Source organism: Lagopus muta, chromosome 29, assembly GCF_023343835.1.
Source record: "Lagopus muta isolate bLagMut1 chromosome 29, bLagMut1 primary, whole genome shotgun sequence".
In the NCBI taxonomy this organism is placed as follows: domain Eukaryota; kingdom Metazoa; phylum Chordata; class Aves; order Galliformes; family Phasianidae; genus Lagopus; species Lagopus muta.
This window is the reverse complement of record NC_064461.1, coordinates 552,486-564,277: the sequence shown is the minus strand read 5'-3', so window position 1 is coordinate 564,277 and position 11,792 is coordinate 552,486. Positions and strand designations below refer to the sequence as shown.

At 46.1% G+C, this 11,792-nt stretch overlaps 1 protein-coding gene across 1 annotated transcript; it reads right to left on the bottom strand.

The window, feature by feature from the left end:
* Positions 1 to 625: 625 nt before the first annotated feature.
* On the bottom strand, positions 626 to 11,759 carry NCSTN (nicastrin). The gene is made up of 17 exons (XM_048929084.1): positions 11,611 to 11,759; positions 10,906 to 11,010; positions 9,328 to 9,451; positions 8,850 to 8,968; positions 7,675 to 7,820; positions 7,342 to 7,492; positions 7,115 to 7,224; positions 6,665 to 6,817; positions 5,196 to 5,300; positions 4,953 to 5,030; positions 4,629 to 4,798; positions 3,315 to 3,417; positions 2,969 to 3,064; positions 2,442 to 2,529; positions 2,159 to 2,313; positions 1,657 to 1,869; positions 626 to 1,506 (listed from the first exon to the last, which is right to left on the bottom strand). Exons 1-17 carry the CDS (start codon positions 11,732 to 11,734, stop codon positions 1,384 to 1,386), a joined length of 2,163 nt encoding a protein of 720 aa, XP_048785041.1. The 5' UTR covers positions 11,735 to 11,759; the 3' UTR covers positions 626 to 1,383.
* Between the last annotated feature and the right edge of the window lie 33 nt (positions 11,760 to 11,792).

Here is an 11,792-nt window from a genome sequence, read left to right as displayed (position 1 = left end):
CATGTTGTTTTGAGGTCTTCTATCTCACCTGAAGCATGTTCCAGCACATAAATAGTCAATAATTTGGGGGAAACTGATTCATTCTGTCCAAAGATTAGGAGTTAGAGGCTATGAAAACCCTTACTATGAAAAAAAGATATCTCCATTTAAACTGAGATTTCAGTTTCTTCGGTGCTGCTAGAAGAAATGAAAATAAATCAGGCACTGAAACATTCTGCCAAGTATCAGGAACAGTTTTCCTGATAGCAAGATGCATTAGCAACTGGAAAAAGTCTCCCTCAGGGAAGCACTGAAAGCACAAGGTCTGAATTACTTTAAAACTCCAGAGTTTATGTCTAGTTGAGAAAAGACTTAAACACAATAAGCCTGCATAGCCCTCTAGGGAAGCGAAAACGATGCTGGCTTCAGTGCTAGTCAGCTCTGATTTCTGTGATTAATCCTCCCTACCTGTTTTTGAGCTCCTCACTTTGGACAACAGCACTATCACATCTTTGAATCAACACTGCTGAAGAACAGGTGGATTTTCACATAAAAGGAACAAGCAGGAATGGCTGAATGCCTGGTCAGTCATCACTGCTGGCCCTCAGAGCCCAGTCCTGCTGCGAGCACGCTCTTTATTAAATGTTTAATATACCAGTGCCTAAAATGAACCAAGGCATCACCACAGACAGCACTGTAAGAAATGAGCAGCCATCCCTGCCTTGGAGAGCTATCAGTCTAAGCTGAAACAAATGCTGTTCCTCCCAAGACCAAAACGTACTGCAGCACCCACTGATTTTGGTCCTTTGGGCAGCAACTAAAGATAATGCAGGCAATGGGTTAATCTGTAAGCAGAGATTTCTTTTTTAATTAAACAGAACTATTTATATATATACATACAAAACCCAGAAAATATTGCACCATTTAAAAAAAAGGATATTTTACAACTAATCATGTGTTAAACACGCTTGTCCTCCCTGCATTGTAGTATGTACACAGATTCACAGCAACTGTTGGACGTTAACAGGCAACCCATGCTATTGGACACCATGGAAATGCACTGGTCCACACATATCCCAGAGAAAATACCCCTCCCACCCTCACCATCACGTAGGGAACACGTCCATTGCTTTGTCACCTCGGTGGCATTCAGGAACAATCCTCTCACGTCTCTCAGAGTAAGGACAAATTAAAAACAGAAGGCTTCGGGAACTTCTCAGTCACAATTTCTTTTGGGCTTGATAGGCACACAGTCTCTTAACATTTCAGGGCTCCTAACTTGAGCATGGAGGCTCTGGAGAGAACCATTTCCGTCCCTATCCAGAGAGAGGGGCATTCCAGTGTAGTTTTCTCTTTGATATTTGTAATCCAAGGACTAAGACTTCTCATGCTTTGAGAGCATCTTCAGTAAGCCACAGCCCCAGGGTCCCGAGGGATGCTAAAAAGTACATCTGCTTTGGCGTTGATAAAATGTGTGGCGACAAGAGAGAAGACCAGAATGGCAATGCCCACAACCAAAGTGATTATCTAGGAAGGGATGAGAAATACTTAGCATTGTTGCAACAAAGATAAGACAAAAATCTCATAGAAGTTTTATTGAATGGGGCTGGGGTGGTCACTGTCAGAAAGCCACAGAGACGACTCACTATTAAGGCACTATGCAAAGTGCAAACTCACCTCTAGCTCCTTGCTGGCTACTAGAAATATTCTGGCACGGATCTCCTTCCATCGACTCTCTGTCCATGTGGAATACTCTGTAGATCCCCATTCCCTCAGCTCAAAGGCAGGAGAGAGTGCTTTGCTCAGGCGAACGGTTGACCGAACGCAGTAGGGGACTCGTGATGTTGAATTAGGGTCCAGGGAACCCTGCACCCAGGCATAGTCATACATCTGCAACGAAAACAAGACATTAGGAGACAGCGAGGCACTAGCAAATAACCAGACTGTCTTCTGGTAAGAGAGAGGAGGGTTTTTCTGACTGTTCTCATTATCAGGGGATCCTTTCATTTACTCCTCCTCTGCCCTTCAGTGTCAAAACGCCTTCTTGTTGAAGGATTTGATCCAGCTCTCCCATGTGTGATTACAGGCAGTACAAAGCAATCCTAACTAGCTTCCCTCAAAAGCAGAAAACCAGAAAATTGAACAGCAGATCTGTCCTTGCCACTCTAATGGCACTTACTTCTTTCTCAGCATTAGGTGCTTTTTCAGGGTTCAAGCACTCTTCCTTGGTGAGGTTAACAACAGTGCCTGTGAGATTGGCCAGAACATACTGCACAAGGTAGGTAGTGTTCACAGGGCTGGAAACAGCAACGTAGTGCTGGGGAACATCATCACCTGGAACAGTCAGAGAATTGGAATTGATGGGGAAAATGCCAGAAGCAGTGATACTGTGGAGCTTTACAAAGTTGCCAGGTAACATATGGGGTCAAACACATCCCTGTGTTCTTCCCTATGTTGCTTACCCAGAATCCCTTTCAGGTCTGGTTTAATGATGGACTGAAACCAGGAATTGTTCATTTTAATCAGAAACCCATAGAGCATTTGAGTGATCTGGAAAGAAATGTAAATTGGTTTATACAAAGAGGAAAGAACACAGCGTCTTAATGGCTACATCTCTCAAGATTATTTGGCACAGAATACACTTTTCACTACAGAGACCAAGAGCATAGCAAAGCAGAGACTATATGTCACAACTGTACATTATATGAAAACAAAGGCTTCATTCCAGATCCATCGATTCCTTACTTGATCCCTGTGGCACACGCTACCACCTCACCTCAGTTTCCACTTCTTTGCCCTGAGACGGAAAGGCAAGGAAGTAGAGTGAAAGTTTTTCCATTCAGCTGTGATGGAGAAAGGGGGGGAGAGGCAAAGCCCTCATGGAGACAGACAGGACAGCATGCTGTGTAAACACACATAAACAGAGACAGAAGGGAAGTACGTGAGGGCTCATCATAGATGCCAGGGACTCAATTCCATCTGCTCGTACCGTTTTTGGATCTGCCTGAATAGCAGAGGTGTCGTTGGCTCCCCCTGCAAGCCGGTAGAGAGCACGGGCGACCACTGTGGCAACTTCTGCCAGAGACTGCAAAGGAAGAGTACTTTGTGTTAATCAAGATAGACAGACCCAGCAAAACAATTAAGAGCAAGCCAGAACCTACACATCCATCAACATGCTTATATCGCACCAGCATTTGAGTGCCTATTGCCTTTGGAAACGTTGAAAGCATTCCCACCTTCTTCCCCCTCTCTCTGTGAGCCCACCTGCAATCTGCCCCTACTGAAAGCCCCATCCATCCCAGACAGAGCAGCTAAAGAAAATGTAAAGTTGGAACCTTGGCTGTGTCTGTAACATACTCCAGGGTCTCCTCGGGGCTAAGCCCCTCGGGGTATTGCATCCGGATGTTCTCTGGAGTGTCGTACATACTCTGGTAGTATCTGAAAAGAAGAAAGCAAACAGAGGTTGGGGAGGAGCAGAAAGAAACCACAGGGCATGGAATTCAATTCAGAGTGTGCTTAAAGCAAACAGTGGGAGCAGTCTCCTGGGAGCAGAGAGACAGCTCTGCCAAAGCACTGCCCTGCCACACGCTCCTTAAACCATTTAATGAGGCTTTATAATTAACTTGGCCCTTCCACAGCTTCTCCCATCTGAGGATCTCCAAGCAATTTACAAGCTGTGATTAGCTTTCAGGTGGGCGACAGCCCCCATCTATTAAATGGATAGAGAAACTGAGGCAAGGACAACTCATGCAGAAGGTCTCGTGGGAAGAGAGCTTTCAAAGCAAGTCATGCTAGTGGATTTTTATTAATGCCTTGTTTTAAAGGCAGTGAGGAATTCCAAGCAAACTTTAGGAGAGATTTATACCAAAGAGTCTGCAACACATACAGCTGAACTGGGAATTGCATGGTCTATACACCTGACATTCCCAGACAACCTGGGATCGATCTCCCCAGCCTACAGATGGTCACAGACCAGGGAAGTGTGCTGTCCTTCACCTCAGCTCCTCCTGCACCTTCAAAGCAGTGCACATTTAGAGCTAAAAGGGAAGAAAGGGAAGCCACTTCCTTTTGATCATGCCAGAGATTCTCAGTAACAGAGAGGGTAGAAAAGGCAAAGAGACAATTTGAAGAGCTTGGATGAAGGGGAAAAGGCGAGAAGAGAAGAAGCGAAAAGGGGACATCTATCCTCTACCCCTCATCCCCATTTCCAAAGTTGAAGAGAAGCAGATCCCTAAGGAACACCCAGTATTAGGGTCATGTGAGGTGAATGAAAGTGCCCTTTGTAATGCCTGGGGCTTTCTGCCATCATAAATAGAAAGCTATATGGAAAAAAAAAAAAAAGAAAAAAAGAAGCATCTAGCTTCTGGAAGAACAGATGAGGCTTAGGCACGCTCAGTTGCCATTTGCTCACCTCTGGCTCCCAGCCAGCTGTGGGGAACATTTTCTGTACAAAACTGGATTTCTTTCGGTTGTCAGAATAATTATGTTGCGCTTGTTCAATTACATGGCACACGTTTGCTCCTCCACTCCCCCCAGCCTGCCGTTCCACATGTGTTGGGCAGCACAGGCCTGGCAGAGGCCTTGCAGGAGCTGGGGCTGCCCTCTGCCGGCCCCACTGCCTCTGGCCATGGGGCAGCCCAGAGTGGTACCTGTTCTGGAAGGAAGCCTGGTGGTCGGTCAGGACAACGCCAGGAATGTGCCGGGCTCGAAGGAAGCGTTGGAATGAAGATGGAGGAAGAGACTGAGAAAATCCAACTTCCTGGAAAGTGACATTTGCTCCTATGCTGCTATTAGTCAGAATATCGAGCAGGTTTTTAATCTGAAAAGGAGAAAACAGCACTGTTCCACTCTTTTTGTTTTGAATGTGCAGTTGTTTTTTTATCTGGGAAGTTTAACATCCTGAACGTTTGTAAAATGCTAAGGATGCCTCAGAATTTCAGTTAGGTGAACAACTACAAACTGCTTTCACTCACCTGGGGCTCAACAGTTGCATTCAATCGAGAGACGGGGTCTGTATGCATCCACAAAATGGAGCCATTCCTTAGAGCCACCTGCAAGGAAAGAAACAAAACCCCTTCAACACATACTAGGGCATGACTAAATCCTGATCAGAAAAAAGAACAACCAAAGCAGTGAAAAACGATGGTTGAGAAAACCACACCTAAATGATTACAGACAAATAAAGAATCAAAAATATCCCCCAGCTCGTCTCTCACCTGATTCAACTCCACAAAAGAATGGATGTTCTCCAAACGGAGAGGAAATTTATCTTTTTCCATATCGTACACCATTCGTGAACTGCCAATATAATCAAAAGTCTCCTGCAACAAGGTAATAAAAAGAAATAAGAAACAAATCCACGCATGACTCACATACAGAACGCTGCTTGGCCCAATTAACAGCATCATTTGAGAAGCTGAGGTGGAACAAAACCAAAAGTTTGGGGGCTAAGTGCTGCACCAAGTATTTCTGAAGGTTTGCATAGCCTGGCTGACACCAGAATACCAAAGGAAATATTATGTTGTAGGCTGAGATGCAGCAAAAGGCAAAATTGAAGGTAAACAGCAAAAAACCAGGAGATAGCTACTGCACAAGCAAGAAAGGCACAGAGAGAGACTTCTGCAAGTACTGATAACTCACAATGATACTGCAAGTGAGTGACAGCAGAGAGGCAATACTACACCCTCTACTTTGGTGTACAACCCCTCTGTTTCTGGGTGAGTAGAAGAGGAAGTCAGGGAAAAGGGCAAATCCTCCATTCCAGGAATTAAACATGTGAAGCTCTCCTGGAAGGAGGGGTATCTGTTTCCCTAGAAAAAGGAAGGGAAGGCAAGATGACATCAACAGTCATGGGAACTGCAAGAAGCTGAGCATTGTCTAGAATGAATCAATGCCCCAAAGAAGAGAATCCCCATGACAGAAAAGGACAACGAAGTCAGCCAGCCACCAGACTTTCCTCTGGACTATTATACAGCCAAGTCTTATCACTCCACTTACATTCTGGGAGCACGACAGAGAGTGTTTGCTCTACAGTGCTGTACGCTCACCTCCCTGAGGGAAATTCTGAATAGGGATGTATGTGCTGGGGAGGGTGAATGAAGGGAATCACATGGCCACAGCATGGGGCTGTGGGAGCCAGTTTCACAGAGCTGCACAAAAGAAGCCATCAATGTAGATGCCTTCAGGGGAACATCAGCTGTTGGCCGTCAGTCTCTCCTCCACAAGCTTGTTCTGTTTTTTTCCACAGCTGCCAACTCCAGTGCTGGGCTCTCAGAAATGAACTACATTTTGATGCTGTCAACGCATATATTTTTAATCTAGATTTTTTTTTCTGGGCTTTGTTTCAGAATTTAAAGCCTAGCCATTGCTGTTCATTCTGAATGGGAGTGGGACATACAGAGAAGCACAGTGGGAAGAGACAGGAGGAAAAGTAAAGTTTGACTTATTCATCCAGAATGAACTGTGGGGCAGAATATGCGCTGCCCCATTGGAAGCTCCATCTGCTGTTGTCATCCCAGTGAAATTAAGATCCTGTTCTCACCAGGGGAGTGGAGAGAACCACGGTGTGGGGATGCAGATAAATGACTCTGCACAAAGGGTAGGAAAGAGTTCATTTGCAAGGAGCCAAAGGCTGATTTGCTACTCTGAAACAAGCCAAATGGTGGAGCGATGCTGCTGCTCTTACCCCTTGGAAGAAGGTGAACATTATATTCCTTTGCAGCAAATGAACATCTGATGCCTTATGAAGGGCTTCAGCAGCAGCCAAGTGGGTCACAAAAGAGGAGACAGCACTCTCTGCCCCAGGTGCAATGTTCCAGAAGAAGGAATGGCTGTCAATCTGTAAGCATGAACAGCAGGCATAAGAAATGTGCAGAGGGATACTGTACTGGGAAAGCAAATCTGCTACCTCTTTTTAATCCCACTCATGCCACTGATAAGGGAAAAAATCAAATTATACTGCCCAATGAAACTCCAAACATCAAGTGCAATAGCCAATCCAATCCAAACGAAGGGCAGGAGCACAGGAAGAAATGGAAATAAGTAAGAGAAGTGTATTCTCACAAGACCCTACACTGACATCTTCCCATAACCCTTCCAGTCCACCCTCTGCAAAGCAAGATTAAGAGATACTTACCCGTGTAGCAACCATAATAAACTCCTTCTTAGGATCAACTTTTTCAGATGAATTAATAGGGTGCAAGGTGCTCCACACATTGTAATCAAGCAGAGGATCGCATACAGTCTCTAAAAAGCAGAAACAACACTGCTTGAAACTTGAGATTACAGCAGAGAGAACTGAAAGACAATCTTGTCAGCTGCAGCTCACCAGTTTTATCATGACAAGGAGAGAAATCTGCTCACCTGGATTAATGCTGAAGGTGTTTTGGATGGAGTTGCGTCTCATGCAGGTAACAGTGCTGGTGACAGCATGCATGTGGGAAAAAAGCTGCATGGCACACAGAGGGTACTCAGGGCCAGATCCATCAGTAGGGACGTTATGGTCTTGGTAACACTGGACAGAAATAAACATCATCACGAAACTTGTCTGTAATCGTATGATGTACTGCTTATAAAGCTGGATCATGTATTTTTTTCTGTAGGTGACAACATCTGTGCTGAGTTAGCTCAATTTCAGGCCCCTTTCCTGAACTGTGTGGCAGCTCCCCTCTCTCACAGTCTGGGAAAGTTAAGTACCTGCTTAATAACTTGAGTCTCATTGGCATCTTCAAGTAAAAAAATGGGGAAGTCAAAATCCTCATATGAAAGCCCACTCCCCACTGGATTCCACACAGTCCTATTGCAGTGTGCATACTGAGGGCCATAGTCTTTGGAATAGACACCTGGAAACAGAAAGAAATGGGCAAATCTGAGCCTGCAGAGAGAATAACAAACTACAGCAAAGGTAGGGCCTGCTGAGAAAATGGCAGCAAGAACAGAATGAGCACCATTATGGGCTAGGGAACCAGCTGACAAAGCTTAGAAGTGGAGCTGGTCACTGCATGAGGCAGAGTGGCAGAGTCTGAACGCTGTGCCACGCATGGAGAATAGAAAACATGCATGCTCAAAGCCATCCCATGCCAGGAGGCTGGCAGGAGCACTCAGTGAGCATTTATCACATGCTGAGAGAGCAGTGGAGGCACACAGAGAAACATTATACTCCAAAAGGAGGAACATACTAAACAGCATTTTCTGAGCTCATCATGTGCTGGAAATACCCCTAAGGCATCTGTAATGTGCCAATGGTTTTAACACCTAGGTACTGAGCAAGCAGCATGAAGGCAAAGAGGCAACAAATGCCAGCACAAACTCATCTCAGAGTTTGCACATCATCCTTCACAGCTGAGGAGGAGAAAGTTGAGTGCAAACTACAGAAAGGCAATTTCTCTCCACACAGTGTAAGACAGTAAATTAACTGCCTGAAAAAATAAATAAATGGTAAAGTGAAAACCTAACTGAAATCACGTGGGGAACTCAGGCAGGAATCAGAAACAGTACCAAATGGCTCAGAGTGGTTTCATCCACTTTATGCAAAATCAAGCTTTAATGACAAGGTGTGGAAAAAGTTTGTGTTTCAAAAATGAAAGAAAAAGAAACTGCAGCAAACCTTGGTTAGACTGAATAGTGATTTCATGCTGGTTTATCCAGCTTATCAGTCTTCCCCCAAACATCAGTCCAGGCCTCACTAAGAACTGATGAGATTCCAGCTCAGACCAGTTATTTCAAAAGGACATATCAAGCAGGTTATCTTAGACGAATTTTGACATGTGAAGTTGCAATTTCACGTGCCCTTTGCCCTTCTTGCTTTGACCTTACAATGTAATGGCACTACTTCTCCTCCCAGCAATAGGAAAAACTTAACATTTCCTTACCAAACCCATCATTGGGGCACTTCAAACCAGGAGAAAATCCCTGGGGAGGGTTAGGTTTGGCAATAGACACTGCAAGGCCTGACACTCGTGAGGTTCCCTTCAGCTGCTGCATTACCTTCCTGGAACAGAGAAAACATAGGTGATATTTTGAATTCATTAATGAAAAGTTACAATCCAAGACGTGTCATTGCTGATGCATGCTATGCTCAAGCCCACGATGATGTTTTTGATCAAAATAACCTTTCTCCTCACCAGTTGAGAACTGTATTAAGATGGCAACAACCAGAAAACTTCAACCAACCCATGCAGTAAAACACAGTAAAAACAAAAGTGCCACCCTCACTGTACTTCAGTACAGTCAAAGATGATTTTGCCATCTCTCATTTGAAAAATGACATTTTTTATCATAAAATTATGGGTCCACAGTGGTCTTTTGGGCTCCTGTGACCTAGGGAAGATAAAAACTATGACAACTGACCTGTTGAAGAGATTTCCATCTAGTAATATCATGTAGGGTGGGTGTGGGCCATCAGCAAGCACCCAGTTTAGGTCCTCCTCCTTCTCGACCACATGTATCACCCCTGTGTCTCCACTGATGGAGGCTGTGGAAAGAGAAAATACCCTTCATGTTTCACTGTGTTCTACTTCCTTCACACCCTCAACAACCCCAAAATAGGGCAGCATGGATCGAAGAGCTTTAAGGAAGAACAGCTGATACGAGATGAGAGATGGAGGAAGCAATTTGGTGAAGTGGCACCGTTTCACTGACACTGAAGAACAGCAGTTTCTCAGGAAAAAACAGTGAACAGTGCAGAATAAAAAGTAATGGAAACAAGCTCAGAGCTTTAAAAGCCTGCTTTGTTTGAGCACTGACTTGAGCTGCAGGCAGTAAGGCATAATACAGCAGAAAAATGAGATCTCAAGACAGAAAAGCACATGAGGAAGAAAAACACAAGGGGAAGACAGGATCTGCCTGTCTCAAGGACACAGTCACAGCAGCAATGGATTGCTAAAGATTGCAAGTTCAGAAACTGGGAGCTCAAAGAGAGCTCAGCAGGAGGCCTGGAGGTGCACAGGGAGAAATAAGAGCAAAAGATCACGGCCACAAAGGGGATGAGCAACTGAGTAGGTCTCCCTGCTTGGCATTTCATCCCATACCAAAGAAAGCAGAGGGCAGACAAAACACTTTTACAGGAATCCACTGATACAAACAAGCCCACAGTTAGTAATGGCTATCACTGGACACTGCTTATGACTGAGAAGGCAGAACCCCATGCCCGTGTCTGCACTAACACCAGACTCACGTCAGAGGGCAGAAGTCAGGGAACAATGCACCTTGTGCTACCTGTCAGACTACGCTGTGCTGCCCTGCAGTGGCAGCTGACAACCTCTGCTGCAGGAGTGACTCAATCAGGAAGCAAAATTCAATTACAAATTAACAAAACGTTGACTCATAGGAACCCCTTTCTACACACAGTAACTTCAGGAAAGAGTACTATGTGGATTGGGCTGCCTTGTTTTTCTTCTCATTTCTACTAGCTAAGCAGTCCTGTTCCTATACCTTAATATGACAAAAAACATACAAAGTTAGCAAGTAGTGCAGAAGCAGCTAAGCCAAACCCTCCAGTCCCTTCAGATGTCACTTTCTTAATTCCTAACACTCTGTCCCCTTCCTGTCCTAACTTGTTAACACCTAATACATTCTGCATTAGGCTCACAACTCTGCCTTGTACCCCGGGATGCTGGCTGGGCACAGACAGCAGAATCTGCAGCCACGATGCTGTGCTGTACCTTAGCTTTGCCCTGAGCAGGAACTGACTGTGTGCACTGAAAATGCTGCTCTGTGCCAGTCAAGGCATGGATTTTCAAGGACATGGCCTCTCTTAAGGCCCAATCCTCAATATGGAAGAAACACATCAGTATGACTGAAATGGGATTGGAAAAGTCAGCAAACAGTGATGAGAACACAGGGAATGCTGACTCAGGCAGGACAGCAGCATTATATCCCGTCTGTCTGGACACAGCCACCCTGAGGAACATCTCCAGCTGTACTCACACTGGCAGCCAATCTGGTGTGTAGCATTCAGAAGACGAACACACGGCGCCGTTTTGTTCAGGGGGATGTAGATCTTCCTCTCAACCGAATTCCCCTCGCAGGAACCTGAGGAGAGGACACAGGCCCACTTCAGGGAGGATAAACCAGGAGCTCCCACACTTCAAAGCCCTCTTTAAAATAGTGTGGGGGGGCACAGGAGAGGGCTCACATAATCACAGAATGGCCCAGGTAGGAATGGACCTGAAAGATCACAAATCTCCAACCCCCCCACCACATGCAGGGCCACCAACCTCCACATTTAACACCAGCCCAGGCTGCCCAAGGTCCCATCCAACCTGGCCTTGAACACCTCCAGGAATGGACGGGGCATCACAGCCTCTCTGGGCAGCTGTTCCAGCACCTCACCGCTCTCACAACAAAGAACTTCCCTGACATCCAACCTCAATCTGCCCTCCCTCGACTTCCGACCATTTCCCCATGTCCTGCTGTCATCTCCCCTCTCCAAGAGTCGACTCCCCTCCTGTTTGTAGGCTCCCTTTAGGTACTGAAGGCTGCAATGAGGTCACCCCGCAGCCTTCTTTTCTCCAGGCTGAACGAACCCAGCGGGGCTACCAGTGCCCCACCTCGCAAAGGACCTCCACCTCAGCGAGGGGTCGGCCCCAGATCACACAGGCCCAGCCCTATCCCTCCACCAGCCAGCCTCACCCGCCACCAGCACGGCGAGAAGCAGCGCCGGCAGCGGCCCGCACCAAGCCTGGAGCGAGACCCAGCAGCTCCCTACAACAGCCGTCAATCCCCGCCTCCTCCCGGCTCTCTCCATCGCCGCCATCTTCCAGCCCAGTTCCTCCAGCGCCACCGCGCATGCGCGGCGCCGGAAGCCTCACTGT

What these genes read in the sequence shown, in the direction of transcription:
- NCSTN (XM_048929084.1), bottom strand. Translation starts at nt 11,734, where the DNA reads ATGGCGGCGATGGAGAGAGCCGGGAGGAGGCGGGGATTGACGGCTGTT. An exon ending in TGTTCACCTTCTTCCAAGGG is followed by an intron (nt 5,301 to 6,664) that starts GTAAGAGCAGCA and finishes ACCTTGTTGCAG; the next exon opens with GAGACTTTTGATTATATTGG. An exon ending in CTTTTGTGGAGTTGAATCAG is followed by an intron (nt 5,031 to 5,195) that starts GTGAGAGACGAG and finishes CTTTCCTTGCAG; the next exon opens with GTGGCTCTAAGGAATGGCTC.